Source organism: Artibeus jamaicensis, unplaced genomic scaffold (genome assembly GCF_021234435.1).
Source record: "Artibeus jamaicensis isolate MK-2021 breed Jamaican fruit bat unplaced genomic scaffold, CSHL_Jam_final contig_465, whole genome shotgun sequence".
NCBI classification, from domain to species: domain Eukaryota; kingdom Metazoa; phylum Chordata; class Mammalia; order Chiroptera; family Phyllostomidae; genus Artibeus; species Artibeus jamaicensis.
In genome coordinates, this window is record NW_026521843.1 from 41774954 (window position 1) to 41790344 (window position 15391).

General features: G+C 39.9%; 1 protein-coding gene across 10 annotated transcripts in view; it reads left to right on the forward strand.

Annotated features, from left to right (window-relative positions):
* The first annotated feature begins 2264 nt into the window (after nucleotides 1–2264).
* The window catches only part of EHBP1 (EH domain binding protein 1), a 375639-nt gene continuing 362512 nt past the window's right edge, over nucleotides 2265–15391 (forward strand). For 3 of the 10 annotated variants that reach the window (XM_053667026.1, XM_053667025.1, XM_053667028.1), the window contains exons 1-2: nucleotides 11369–11561; nucleotides 12446–12841. In XM_053667026.1, coding sequence (XP_053523001.1) covers nucleotides 12738–12841 — 104 coding nt within the window. In that variant the 5' untranslated portion in view covers nucleotides 11369–11561; nucleotides 12446–12737. Of the gene's footprint in view, nucleotides 2287–11196; nucleotides 11275–11367; nucleotides 11562–11846; nucleotides 12312–12445; nucleotides 12842–15391 lie in introns of those variants that run through there. The other 7 variants (XM_053667019.1, XM_053667024.1, XM_053667020.1 and 4 more) reach the window with 6 other exon arrangements.

Here is a 15391-nt window from a genome sequence, read left to right on the forward strand (position 1 = left end):
GGTGGCCCCAAGGAGGAACACACCAAGGCACATCATCATTACATTAGCCAAGATTAAAATGAAGGGGAGAATCCTAGAAGCAGCAAGAGCTAAGGGGACAGTCACCTAGAAAGGAGTTCCCATCAGACTGTCAGCAGATTTCTCAAAAGAGACCTTACAGGCAAGAAGGGGCTGCAAAGAAGTATTCCAAGTCATGAAATCCAAAGACCTACATCCAAAATTGATGTATCCAGCACAGCTTTCATTTAGAATGGAAGGGCAGATAAAGTGCTTCCCAGATAAGATCAAATTCAAGGAGTTCATCATCACCAAGCCCTTATTATATGAAATGTTAAAGGGACTTACCTAAGAAAAAGGAGTTAAAAAAATATAAACAGTGAAAGGAGAGCAAACTCAGTTATTAACAACCACACCTAAAACAAAAGCAAACTAAGTGGACAGCTAGATCAGGAGTGAACCATAGAAATGAAGATCACATGGAGGGTTAGCAAAAGGGGAGTGGGAGGAGGAGAAGGGGGGAGAAGGTACAGAAAATAAGTAGCATAGATGGGAGGTAAAAAATAGATAGAGGGGAGGGCAAGAATAGTAGGGGAAATATAGAATCTAAAGAACTTGAGACACATGGTCATAAACTAGAGGGGGGAAATGGTGGGGGAGGGGGTGTGCAGGGTGGAGGGGAATGAAGGGGGTGAATAGAACAACTGTAATGGCATAATCAATTAAAAAAAAGAAATAAAGGTGTAAATTGGAAGTTTAGCAATAAATACCTGAGAATTGAATTCCATTGAGTGGGCTACGTGTTAATGTTAGTCCCCAGTGCATTGTCTTTTACAACACTTTTCTCAGTTAGCTTTTGTGTCATTGTTAAACAAAGCACAGTCAATTGAGAGTTTCCAAAACAATATCAAATAACAGTTTCTAATTGATGAGGAATGTGAGCTCCATAAGGGCAGGGATTTTGCCTTTTTTTTTAATGTGTTGCATTTCCAATACTTAGCACAATGCTTTGTGATTAGTAGATGCACTTCGTAGTATTAATTAGATAATTGTTAGTAAGTGAATGTTTTTCACTAAAAGTATCATCAAAGAAAATCAAAACCATAACTGTCATTTAAAGTTGTACTCCTTGTAGCAAAACTAGGTACAAGTTATATTGTTGCCTCAAAACTTGCAAAATCAGCTGACAATAAGATTTTAATAAGAGAAAGCGGCATGAACTACTGGCAAAGCTGTTCAATCAAATAACATTCCTGGACATTGCAAATATCTATAGCATACAGTATTAAAAAGCAATAAGTATCATGCATACAGTGCAGCAGTTTCACTTTCCAGCATGGCATGTGTGAAGAAGTACTCAGCAGGTTACTCTGTTTATCACTGACAAGTGAAGGATTTTGGTAATTATTATTTTGTAAATTGTGATGTAATCTTGACAAGAAGCATGCACAAGGTAGCTTGTTGAGTAGCTAGGAAGTATGTTATTACAAGAATAAAAAAAGTTGAACAGTCAACAAATAGGCCTCCTGTTTCTGATTAAGTTGTTCAAGAAAAAAATGAATTTTTAAATGTAGTCGTTATGATCTCTAAACATACATCTTTTTAGCATGTGTTGTGTAAAGAGGGATGTACAAATATAACACTCTCCTGTTCTACAATGGAATATACTGGTTATCAGGATGAAGGTGCTTGCATAAATTTATGAAATGAGAAATGGGACATTAATAATGTCATATTCCTTCTCAACAAGTATAGCTTAGCACCATATTCAATATCTAAATTAGATTAAACATCATTTTAGGGATAAAGTATCATAGTTTTCTAATGTTGAATATATCAAGATTTCTTCAGAAGTTTGAACTGTGGCACAGAAACTTAACTCTTGCTCAACAGTTGACTTTCCTTGGTGAAAGATATCAATGACTCATTATTGGGGATATTTAAACATAGCATTCAAAAATTGTGGCAAAATATGAAGAAATATCCAGCAGCTCTCAGGAAGTCCTCTATGCTTAGCTGGCTATGTTCTACTCTCTGTAAGCCCAGTCACTGACTGGGTGACTTGTAAAAAGAGAGATCATTGGGGGTAATATTACAGCTCTCTTCAGATTTCCACATGATTGCCTTTGACCTGGCATTTTTCTCCACCTCGCCCTATCCAACAGATTGCCCAAACGGTGTATGAGTTAATCCTGGCCTTTGAAATTTGGGTTTATTTTTTAACTCTACTCATCTGGGACAGGCTTCTGCAACAGGGCTACTTTCCCTTGGTTCATGCCCAGTGACCTGGTAAGTGGGGTCCTGCTTGATTTCAACTGGCTGCTTTTTTTTTTTTTGCACTGTTTGAGCTGAAAATGCTTTTGACTTAACACCACATCAGGGTGGGGGGTATATTCAATGTCCTCCGAGATTGTGGATTCCCATTGCTTTTTCTTTGTTGTTCCTATCTGGCTTTATTATTTCAGAATGTTAATTATATTATCTTGTTCATACTAAATATAGCCATCCAGGAATTATTCAGAGGAAAACACTGGCTGGATATTATATCTGGGTACCTGGAATATATTCCAATGATTGAAAACACAGGAGGAAATGCAGAGGTCAGTTTATTCTTTATAATTCATCAAAGGCTCTTGACATTTCATGGAAAATGACCAATAAACCTTGGTCAAAAGTCCATATTGATTTTATAAACAAATATAATGAGTTTAGCAAAGACTTTTCTCTGAAAGGATCCTAATTCCAACTCAAACCTTTGTTGCAAAAGTCCTAGTAATGGTCTACTTATTTGCAATATGCAAATTATCTTTGATAAGTGCATTTACTTTAGTTTACAGCACTTGTGGACTGTGACTTTACCATTATGACATTATCTTGAGTAATCAGAAGAGTCATACTGAGAGGATGGTAGAGAATAATAGTAAGAGCACTCTGGAGTCAAAGCTGATATTTAGCTGATCCACCATCGAATAGCTGGACCAATGTTTATGGCTGTCATCCACTCTTAACTGATTAATGCCTGTGTTGTATTCTTGTTAACATTTTGAGAATCCGCACTTTATATATCATCATTGTCTGTGATGTAAATTGTAAATTAAGGAAGAAGACTTCTGAAGCTTCTTATCACTCAGTATGTTGCTCCAACAAGAGTCAGGTCTACTGAATCACCAATGGATGATATCTGTAGACTTGTTTCTATTTAAATTTCAAGGCAGTCAAGGATGCTCCTTTCTCTCCACCAACCAAGCCCAGGATGGCCTTTCCTAGGTGCTGTGGAAGTGGACAGGTTTTTTTTTGTAGCACAGAATTGAAATCCTTGAATTAGTGCAATGTCAGGTTCAAGGTACAAAGGTTCATTGTGACTAACTTCAAAGACTGGTTTTTGGGTAAGGAACAGAAACAATTTCACAAAAAGATATTGTGTTTTTAATTGAAAATGGTTCACTGATGCAGCTTTTATAAGCTTTCATGTTAACTTGGGTGCTATAGTAACAGAGAAGAAAAGGGCTGCCTTTTGTAAGAATAAACAGATTTCTATGACTTTTGTTAGAATTGTTATTATTAAGGTTATATAGTGGGTACAGATCTCAATTTAAAAAAAGCTCAGGTTTACAAGAAACATAAATTTATTTTTTCATAACTCAACCTAATATCTCTTTCAAGTTCTGATTTCACAAGGAATGCCAGACACTTAATCGTAGTCAGTCTGGCAGGGATTGTATCTAAATTGAGAAGGCTTACATAGCATTAAGGTATCAGAGGAAAAGAATGGGACATTTGACCCTCCTCCTCCTCTACCATGCTGGCTCCCCTGAGAGTTCCAACCTGCATCATTCCTCAATGACATAGCAGTCAGCCCCACAGATTGCTTCTGGGTCCATCTGGGTCCATCAGCAAGGCCCTTTTAGGTCTGCTGGCTTTAGTGCTCTGTACCTTTTCAGGTGTCTAGGAATTGTGATGTTGGGCTTCCAGAACCTCCGTGGTACCAGGTAAGGTTTCACTGTCCATTATGATAGCCACCAGCACATGCAGACATTTAAATTTAAATTAACTAAAATTGAATAATATTAAAACTCCAGTTTCTCTTTTACATTGGCCACGTGTCAAGTGCTTAATAGCCCAAAGTGGTTAAAGGCTAAGCCACTTTCATCACAGAAAGTTCTGTAGAACTGCGCTGCTCTGAAGTCTTGGCTGGACTAGACACACTGCCCAGCTTTTTTTCTCTTAAGGGTCTTGCTACCTCCCCAGGGCTCTAACAAACAAAAAGAATGTAAGTTATCTCTTGTTCAGCTCTCAGATCCCATAGATAGATGCCGCCACCCTCTTCAAGGCTTGTGCCAGAATAGAGTGAGAAGAGGGCCCTAAGTCCAGTCATAGGGATTCCCTAACATCTTGCTTCTCATTACATTTCTTCCAACTTTTTCTTTCTTCTAGTCTAGAAAATCCATTTCTCATCTCTGTGAAAGGAAATTTGACTGTTGTCTATGCCAGCACTGTCCAGTGGAAATATAATACAAGTCACATACATAATTTAAATTTTTCCAGACTTCTGGGCAAGATGGTGGTATAGGTAAATGCCTTACTTGCCTCCTCCCACAACCACATCAAAATTTCAAGTAAACTACAGAATAACCATCATTCAGAACCACCTGAAATCTGACTGAATGGAAGTCCTACAACTAGGGAATTAAAGAAGAAGTCACATCAAGACTGAAAGGATGGGTGGAGACATGGTCCCATACCCATGTGTAGAGGATAAAAATTGGGAGTGATATTTTGTCTGCGAAGGTCCCTGCTGAGGAGTAAGTGTTCCCAGCCCTACACCAGGACACCCCCATCCCAGGGTTCCAGTGCCAGTATCCCAGTGGAGACTGTCTGTAAAAACCAGTGGGGTTTGGAGCTGAGGGAAATGAAAGGTTTCTAGAGTCCCAAGCAGTTCCTCTTAAAGGGCCTGGGTCTCATTTCCTCTGAGCACCAGGGCTGGAGCAGCAGCTTGAAAGGCACCAGAGACATATGGGGAGAAACTGAATTGTTCATCATCAGGGTGAGAGCTGGGGCATAGATTTCTCCCAGACAGAAGTGCTGACAGAGGCCATTGTCCTTTGATGAGCCCTCCCCACACAGAGCCAGCCATATATGAGTCTCCATCAACCTGGCTCACACTGTTCCCTCCCCAACCCTGGTGATTTCATGAGGACCCCACCCAACTTTCAGGCCCATTCAAACTGTTTCCTGTAGCTTTTTCATAGGAATAGCCTGTCTTGGCTCATAATTCAGGTTTTCTTAAAATCTCTCACACAAGCAGCATCTGGCTTCAGTGTAATCTGTACCTCGCCTAAGTGGTCCCAGGCCTCACACTAGCAGCATCTGGCCTTGGCTCACAGCTTGACTTTGCCTGGGCACCACTAAGCCCAGCACAATAAGCAGCCATCTGCAGATCACTTTGTAGCTGATTCTGGGTGGCCCTGGTCAGAACACAGGCAGCTGCTGACCTTGGCCTGTACCTTTCAGAAGGCTCCAGACCCAGCACACCCAGTAGACAGCTTTAGACCACACTGAAACCTCACCACCCAACCACCTCCACAAGCGACACACTCAAGGGGTGAACTCAGCAGGCACCACAGCCCCACTAAAATAAGTACTGCTTTGTGGAGTGGGCCCTTGCACAGCTGATCCTTCATGGTGGTCAGAGATCATGGTTGGTGGTCACAGCCAGTTTTTGCAGCTGACTGGCCTGGGGATAAACCCCTTCCATTAATATGCCAACAGCAATCAAGGCTCAACTACAAGAGGAGGGTATACACATAGGGGAATGCATCTCGGGTGATCAGGGAGGTCTTACCACCGAACTCTACAGGACCCCTACTATATTAGGCCATTCTACCAAGCCTGGGAGTCATAACAGCTCTACCTAATACATAGGGGGAAAAAAACCAACAGGGAGGCTTCCTAAATGAGGAGACAAACATGTCCCAAATGAAATAACAGAACAAAACTCGAGAAAAAGAACTAAACAAAGTGGAGACAAGCAACTACCACTACTACTACTAGATGCAGAGTTCAAAGCACTGATTATAAGGATGCTCAAAGAACTTAGTGGGAACTTCAACATAAAAAAGGATCAGTCAGAAATGAAGGATAGACTAACTGAAATGACTAACTTACAGGGAATCAACAGTAGAGTAGTTGGAACTGAGAATCAAATAACATATATTTGATTTGGAATTTATGGAAGCAAAAAACACCCAATCAGGAGAGCAAAATAAAAAAGAATTAAAAAAATGAGGATAGTGTAATAAGCCTCTGGGTCATCTTCAAGTAGGGCAATATTCTTATGATGGGGGTGCTGAAAGGAGAAGAAAAAGAGCAAGAAATTGGAAACCTATTTGAAAAAACAATAATAGAAAACTTCCCTAACTTGGTGAAGGAAATAGACATACAAGTCCAGGAAGCACAGAGAGTCCCAGACAAGATGAATTCAAACAGGCCCAAACCAAGGCACTTCACAGTTAAAATGCCAAAGGTTAAATATAAAAAGAGAATCTTAAAAGCAGCAAGAGAAAAGTGGTTAGTTACCTACAAGGGAGCTCCCATCAGACTCTCAGCTGATTTTAGAATTGAAAGACAGATAAAGAGCTTCCCAGACAAGAAAAAGCTAAAGGAGTTAATTATCACCAAACCAGTTTTATATGAAATGTTTAAGGGTCTTCTTTAAGAAGAAGAAAAAAAGTGATAAAAATGTGAACAATATAATGGCAATAAATACATATCTATCAACAACTGAATCTAAAAAATTAATGAACAAGCAGAACTGAAACAGACTCATAGATACAGAGAACATTTTGATGGTTTCAGATTGGATTGAGGTTGGGGGTTGGGTAAAAAAGGTAAGAAATTGGGAAATTCAAGTTGGTTGTTTTAAAATAGTATGGGGATGTAAAGTACAGCATAGGCAATATAGTCAATAATATTTTAGTAACTGTGTATGAGATCAGATGAGTGTGATATTACTTAGTTATGTGATATCTAATTACTAGAGTGCACACCTGAAAATAATATAATAATGTCTGTAAAAAAATATTGTAGTGCAATTAAAAATTAAAATGATTTAAAAAACAAACATAAGATAAATTTCTCCAGTAGCTACATTAAAAAAAGTAAAGGAACAGGTGAACTTAATTTATGCCTTTCATTTAACCCAATATATTCAAAATATTATTTCAATAATTAGTCAATATATAAATAATTAATGAGACAATTACATTCTTTTTTACATACTAAGTCTTTGAAATCAGTATATTTTTATACTTAGAGAATTTAAAATGTTCAAAAGTCAGTGTGGTTAGAGGTTATTATACTGAACTGTGCAGGTCTCTATCTGGATCCATTTGATTACTTGGCAAAGGAATAGAATTTTGAAACTCAAAAACCAAGGAAAATTCTGTTTTTTTTTTCCTTTTGCATTATGTTTTGCTCCTTTCCTGAAACAATGAGCACAGATAAGCCTGGGTGAGAGTGAGTATGATGCTGAGGGTGTCTTGGTGTGGGTTATAAGAGAGGAAAGGCCATAGGATGCAAAGAAATACCTGGGAAAACAACCACAGCAAAAACTGTCAATTAACATTTCCAAGTATTAGCCTGCCACAGTGAGTTTTTTCAAGTAAATAAAGATTGCTGTAGGATTATTAGGAGTAAATTGTTTGTTATGGGTTTAAAAGAAGTAATTTCATTAGAAGTTAAAGATTGCTTAGCATTATTGTTTAGCATAACTGCTTTGGAAACTGGAAAACAATGCAAAACCTGCAGTGTTAATATTGGGATTAAATCTTATTACTATGACTAGGAATTGATAAATTCTGTTAGTAGTTAAACTGTGCTATAATACCTTGACAGTTTTTACTGCAAAAACTGTAAACCCAAAGATAAGAATCTTAATCACCAGAAATGATAATTCAAGACTATGGTTGCATTTTACGATTGCATTTTACTTTGGGGATTTCTGAAATAGTGTGTAGAAGAGCAGCTGCAATGAAAAAAATTTCTATTGTTTCAAAATTGTCATTGCAGAGAAGAGTTACAGTTTTTGGATGGCATTTTTCACTTATTTTTTATATTTTATCTTAATTGTAGCTTGATGATAAAGGTAAAATCAAAATTATTTTAAATGTTGATGCCTCTGTTAAGTAAAATATCCGTAAAAATTTGTGATCATAACCTAGGTCAAATGGACAATTAAACTAATTTTCACTCCCAGATCTACTTTATGCAGATTAAATCTAGGACAGAAGGAGGTGATAAATCAAGACCTGAGTAAACACAGGATTAAGAAGGAGCAGAACCACAGTAGGTAATTCCAATTTTGGAAGAGGGAGGATCAACAGGATGTACTTACTAGTTGGTGGGGAGAATGAGGGCCTCAAGAAAAGGGTAACACCTAGCATGCCAACAGATGTCAGCTAATATATGACATGAAAGGTAGTCATGAGGATTGAAGGTAAGTAAATTCTTAGAAATTATTATAAAATCCTGAGTCCACATAAATTATTGGTGTTCCACTGTTGGTAATCACTGAGTTAATGGGAGAGAAATGGTGCTAAAAATACTGTATCTTTTGAGACTTTTAAGTCTTTGAGGTAGTAATGTTTGGTAGCAACTAAATATTGTTTGAAAGCCTGTTTGCTTTTTTCTTGACTGTTTAATTTTGCTACCAAGCGCAATAGTGTACATTATCAATTACCATTTATTTCTTCTTTACTATATGCCAGGTAGTTTACATACATATCTTGCATCTTCTCAACATCCCTAAAAGATAGGCATGATTATTCCTTTGACATAATAGGAAGTTGATACTCAGAGAAGTTAAGTAATTCATATCACTTCCTTGCATGCATGCTCAACATCTGTTTCTGAAACCTCTGAGAACAGGGACTGTATCTTTTATGTACTAATAGTATTTAATATGATCGATAATCACTTGGTATTCAATAATTATCAGCTACATGGACAATAAGACATTAAAATATTCTACATTGAAGGTACTTCAATAAATGTAGTTAGTAAACCAGTTATTTAAAAAAAGGTATGAGAAGAAATAGTTGCTCTGTGGAGCCTCCAGGAGCCAGTGTACTGAATTTGAGGTCAGCAGCTGAACAATGTCAAGGTCTGCTTTAATTCTTTAGTCTCTTCTTAGCTACCTTTGCAGCAATAATGAAAGAATTTACATCCAAGAAAAATACTTCCCCTAAAAAGCTGCCTTTTAAGAAACTCTTTGTTGGTCTCTTAAAATGTCCTACAACTAGAGAAAGATTCCCTGGGGGTCCAGCACATTAGTTTTTTAAAAAATGAAAGATACTTATTTAAAACTGATCGCTTTTAAAATAATTTCTTTACAGTAAAGTCTTCTTCCCCCCCTACCCCCGAGGCAGGGACATAGTATTAGAAGAAACCAGGGTGACCACATGAGTAAATTTGAGAACTTCTTGAGAACAATAATAAATAGGATGAAAAACCCTCCTGATCAACATGTTGGGTTTCTGAAGGGCAACTTAGATTAAAATAGTTTGACCATTTCTATAAATTAGCCATTTAAAAAAATGATACACTTAAAATCTGTTAATGTTGCAGAATATATCACTGCATGAGATCACTGGCTGTAGGTTGTAGTGACTTAGTAAACCACTCAGGTTTACTAAGATGTACATAAAGTAAGAGTCAATATAATTATTGACTCTTAATTATATTAAGAGTCAATATCAAATATAATTGAGTCAATAATTATTATGGTTGTCTTAATGTTTTAAAATAAAGACTATAGCAAAATAAATGATATCTATGCCTTTTCTGTAAAAATCCACATTAGCTCACCTTCTTTACTGAAATAGAAATACTGGATTCAAGCCTTCTGTCTCCCCATCTCTGTTTTTTCAAATTCTCTCCTTTCTCTTTCCCCACTATCTCTACATGTATTCAGTTCTCACCTATTGTTGCCTTTTGGTTGAGTGTCACAAAGAATCCTTGTCTAGACCCTAACACCTTTCAAGCTTTGTTCTTGTATCCTTAGTAAGATTGAGAATAACGCTTAATAGTTGCTTATTATCTTTTCATGTTAGCTTCCTTTTTTTTCAAACTATTTGCTGATTGCTTATAGGGTGCTCCTACTTCTCTCCATTCTCCTCGGTCTCTTTCCCACTTTACTGTGCTTATTTCTTAAAATGTTGGGATTTCCCCCCACCCCCCACCCGCCTTTTTTTCCCCTCTTTCTCTGCACCAGATGTCTGTGAGCCACCTAAAATTGAAAGCAAATTTGTGACTGGACAGTTTTTCCTCCTTGGGAAAGTGTCTATGAACTTCCATCATATCCCAAAAGGGGCCTTGGCGGTTTTTAACAAGGTTAATTACCCCTGCCCTCGCACTCCTCTTAAGTCATTTCATCCTGACCTTTGCCTAATAACACCCTTTTTATATGCCAGCCACTCCCAAATCCATGTGCAGTTCCTACCAGGGGGAAAAGACCCACATCAATGAGAAGAAACCAAGATCCAAAGAAATGTTGGAGAATCAAATCAAGAAGAAATTGCACCGTTAAGCATTTTCTGTCTAGCTTGTGTCATCAAGTCCCGTTGAGGACCAGTTGACTGCCTGTCAGGAGGGGGCTGCTGGCAGGGTTACTCGCAGTTTGACGCGAGAAATCGGGTGAAAGCAAGGCTGTGTGCACAAACACCTAGTTGCTTCGTGGTGGAGGAAACAGAGCTCTCAGCTCCTAGAGTGGGGAATAGGAGAGAAACCCGTAGCAGCTTCACTGCCCAGAGCTGCAGCGAAGGCAGCTCAGCTCTCTGCTACTACACTCTACACTCACGGACTTAAGGCAGAAACCACGCCCGGTACCAGCTCGCGGTTGACAGACATTCACCTTCAGCAACCATCTTTCAGATCACCATAAACACTCTTTACTCCTCCAGCCTAACTCTTCCCTTTCCAAGCCAATCAGAGGAATGAATGGGCGGGATTGTCCTCAGTGGGTTCCATTTCCCCCCCCACCCCCACCCCAAAGTAAGGATAGATTGGTGCGCCGCGTTCCCGCTGAGGGAAAACACCTCCAGAGCTTGGGAGTGGCGCCCCTGTGATGGGCACTCTGATCAGCCAATGAGGCTCCCCTGATGCTCAAAGGCTCACCCGCTGAGGTGGACGGGGCAAGCGTGGGGCCCGACCAATGGCGGCAGGGCGGACGGAGGTTTAGCCGCCGTGGGTAGGGTTAGTGTGAGAGGTGCGGCGGGGGAGGTAATGATGATGGTGGCGGAGGAGGAAGGCGGGGGTGGGGGTGCTGGGCACTGAGCGGCGGCTCTGGCAGGGTTTTGTAGGGTGGGGGGCGGCCGCGCGGAGACTCCGTCCGGGAGGGGGCGGGCGTGAGGCGCGAGGTCCGCCGGAGGGGTTGCAGACCCCCGGCTCCTTCCAGCGCCACGGCTGGCTCTGCTGTTCCATGTGGCTCCGGCGGGGATGGAGGACTCGGTGGCGGCAGTGGCGGCTGCTGCTGCTGCGGCGGCGACGGAGGAGCGGCGTTGAGGAGGGTACGGGGCCATACTCAGCCCGACAGCGGGATTAGAGGCGTGAGGAGGGGCCGGGAGTGGACGTGTGTTTGGGCTGGGGCTCAGGGACCAGGCTGGGGTCTGCTGGCATTGCCCGGGTGACAGGGACCGCAGGCGAGCCACTGCCTGCCTCCTCTGGGGGGCCGGGGGCCGGGCTCTGTGCGTGAGTAGAAGAGGCTCCGGCGTTCTGTTCCCTGAGGATGGGGGAGGGAAGGCACCGCACCCTGCACCCCGCACGGTTCACTTGCCCTGCTGGTCATTGCTTCACGCCCAGTCAGGACTTTCCTTTTCCCTCCGTTTGGCAGCAAAGGTGAAGGAGAGCCCAGGTGGCTGGAGCCGGGACGTTGCCCTCCCTCTGCCTTGAGATTTCCCACCACTCCTGTTTCCCTATCCATTTTCCCCTCCGACCCAACAGCAGCATTCCTTCTGGCTCCTTAATTTGTTCCAAGTAAACATTCTAGGACTCGAGGCTGTTAATTATCGGATGAAAAACAAAGTTTATTTAAAAATACTCCACTTCTCCCTCTGACTGGCCGTGGACATTAAACAGCATCCCTACACTTTCCCGCTCTGCTCGCCCTTCTGTGATGCTAGAAGGGGGAGGTAGGGGCCCTACTTGCGTCTGTGGGTTGTTGTTGATGCTGATTACCTGATGTGCTGCTCCAGCATCCTCGGTGTGAATTGTCATTTTTTCCTTGGTGTCTGGTATCCTTGATGTTACTGGCTTTTGAGGTTGGTGTTTTGTTTCATTGTTTGAAAAACATGCAGAGAACTGGGGTTGTCTGTTGCAGTGTTATCTAACATGGGTGGTTAGTCACTTGTCATCCTTCTTTCCTCATATTTTTTCTCTTTGTTTTGCTTTTCAGTTCTCCAGAATACACATGATATAGCCCCTGAGGTGTCTCCATGAGGGAACCTCCTCCACTCACTCATCCTGTCATGTATATCACACTGTTCGTGACTGGGCCATTCATCTAAGATGGGATTTACCCTGTGAAACAGGGAGAAGACTTATGGACCCCAGACATCATTTCAAGTTGTAGTTGAGTTTTTAAAAGTACAGACATACATGCAAAGCTTTTTTGCTTTGGACCCTCTGCTTTGTTAAAGCTGCTGTGTTGTTCACCCAGAACTGCTCCAGTGTATTGACTAATCATCATGGCTTCAGTTTGGAAGAGACTGCAGCGTGTAGGAAAACATGCATCTAAGTTCCAGTTTGTGGCCTCTTACCAGGAGCTGATGGTTGAGTGTACCAAGAAATGGTAAGATGCGCCTTGGGGTAGAGTTTGCTTTACTGTGGCCTAAACTCTGCTTCTTCTGACAACGGATTTACCTTTCTGTGGTGTACAAGTGTATAGAAGCAGGGTGGGGTGCAGATTACTCTAACAAGTAAGGTGTGTAGTGTTGCTGCTGACACCATCCCTTTGGGCTTTAATTATTGTACTTCAAGATGGCTCAGAGTGCTATAACTGTGAGAGAACATCACTAATGTTAGAAAAACTTTGCTTTTTTATAATTTTAAGGATACAAAGAATGGCTGTTGAAATATTACAAACATATCCATATGCTTTAATGTAAAAATCTGTACTCTTATGGGGTGGTGATAATCTTTGTTATTTTTTCTAGATTTTTTTCCCCTTAAGGTAAAGAATGTTTTGTTATTTGAATAATGGCATGCCAGTCCACATAATCTTAGAAATTCTTTCTGTTTTATATATGCTTAGGCAACTGTGTTTTATTTTAATTGCCTAATGGGATACATTTCTTGGCCAGACTTAAGGAAGCAATTAGTAGTGCTGGTCTGTGACTTGCTTCTTTCCACTTGAATAAAGTAAATTTAGGGCTTTCTTTTCAATGCCTTCAATGATAAGCAAGAAGAATTCTTATTTAGTGAGAAAAAAAGTTAAGCAAAGAGTCCTTTGGGTTTTGATTTGTTGTAGTGATTAAGCAGTATTAATGCAAAAATAAGTATATTTCATTGTCCGCAAGGACAATATCTGTATTAACTCATGTCTGAATTAACTTCTTTTTGAAATTATTTTTATTAGATGAAAAAAATAGCTTGCTCTAGTCCAGAACTCTTACATATATTTAAATATTTATTTGGAAACTAGTTTCTGAGTGCTTTTCTCTTGAACTTGTTAGGAATGTTATTTATGTGTAACTCAAGAAATGTATGTACTGGTTACCTACTTTAAACTAATTACTGTGGCTTTAGAGTTGAATATGACATAATCCTCACCCTCCAGGAGCTCATAGTGCAGGGTAATGACAGTCATGTAAATAAATTTACTGTGATAGGTGCAATAATATAAATTTATATATGGTGTCAGGATTTTAATCTGTCTCCATCACTTAACAGTTTGGGTATCCTTGGGGACAGGTTGTTTAGTTATCTGTAGTTTAGTTTCTGTATCCATAAAGGTAGTAAAGGTATTATTTCATAGGAAGGGTTATTTGAAGATTAAATGAGTTAATACATGTAAAATGCTTGAAACAGTCAGGCATTCACATAGTGAACGCCCAACAAATGGCATTATTACTAAGTTGGCAGAGGAGGAAATATCTACTCAAGAGTTGGGGGTAGGGTCTTGGGATGCCTTTCTGGGATCTGATCTGGCTTTTGAAAAATTCATAGTAGTTGGCCAGGAAGCCAAGGGGGGAAGAAATGAAAGATATTTTAGACTAAAAGAGCAGTCTATCCAAAAACATGGGGGCATTAAATAGTGCAGGGTGTGCTGGAAATTAAAGCAGTGTAGTTTGACTTATAGCACTGGATGGGGGTAGTGCGGTGAAATATGGTGTTTGAGAGGCAGGCAGGACTCAGATCTTGAAAAGGTGTATGCTGTTATATGTGGGGACATAACTGAAAGTTTTTGAGTGGAAGAGACCTTAGATTGGCATTTTGGAAAAATCACCTGATGATATCATAGAGTATCATGTCAGTATCATAGGGGAGAAAGGGTGAGTGGAAGCAGTGATATTAGGGTAGCTGTTGCAATTGACAAGGTGAGGAAAAGGGGTTAGACTTGAGGCATTGGCAGAGGGAATGAAGAGAATTAGGCCCAAGGAACACTTAGGACATAAAATGGATAGGACTTGGTGGTCATTTCAGTCAAAAGTCTGGAAAGGATGGGGTTAAGGGAGAGGGAAAAGTCTAAGTTGACACCCAGGTTTCTAGTTTGGATGACTGGGTGTACTACTAACCAAGCTAGAGGATACATGAGGAAGATCCATATTACCAATATTTCTTAATTTGATGGTATACTGGGGATATCAATTTAAAGGTGGTTAAACTAAAACCCCTTTTCCTAAGGGAAATACAACAAACATATCAAGTGATTCTTCAGTCACAAAATCAGTTTCTTCCCTACAGTTTGCAGCATCCCAGGATATTTTTCCTTGAGAAGTTTGTTATTGTTAATGTGACTCAAGGTGAAAATTAAACTTGATTACAACTGAATAGATGGCTTGATCATTTTTAGGGATTGCCATTATGGCACACCTGCTAAATTAGATCCTTACGATGATAGGATCTGACCTTAACACTACAAACATTGGGATGTTCTAGAATATTCAGAGATTAGTTCTAAATATTTTGCTTTTTTCCTCTCTCATTTAGCAGTATAGTTTAATGCTAACAAGGTGACAGATTCAATACATTTGTTTGATGTACTAGAATTTTATTTATAAGTGGATGCTTAAATAGACCTTTAAAATCTTTTCAATATATAAAAATTTGTTGTAATGATTTTTATTTCTTTTGCCTTACTTTGCATAGGATCTTGTGATAGATACAGGTGAGGCCCAAT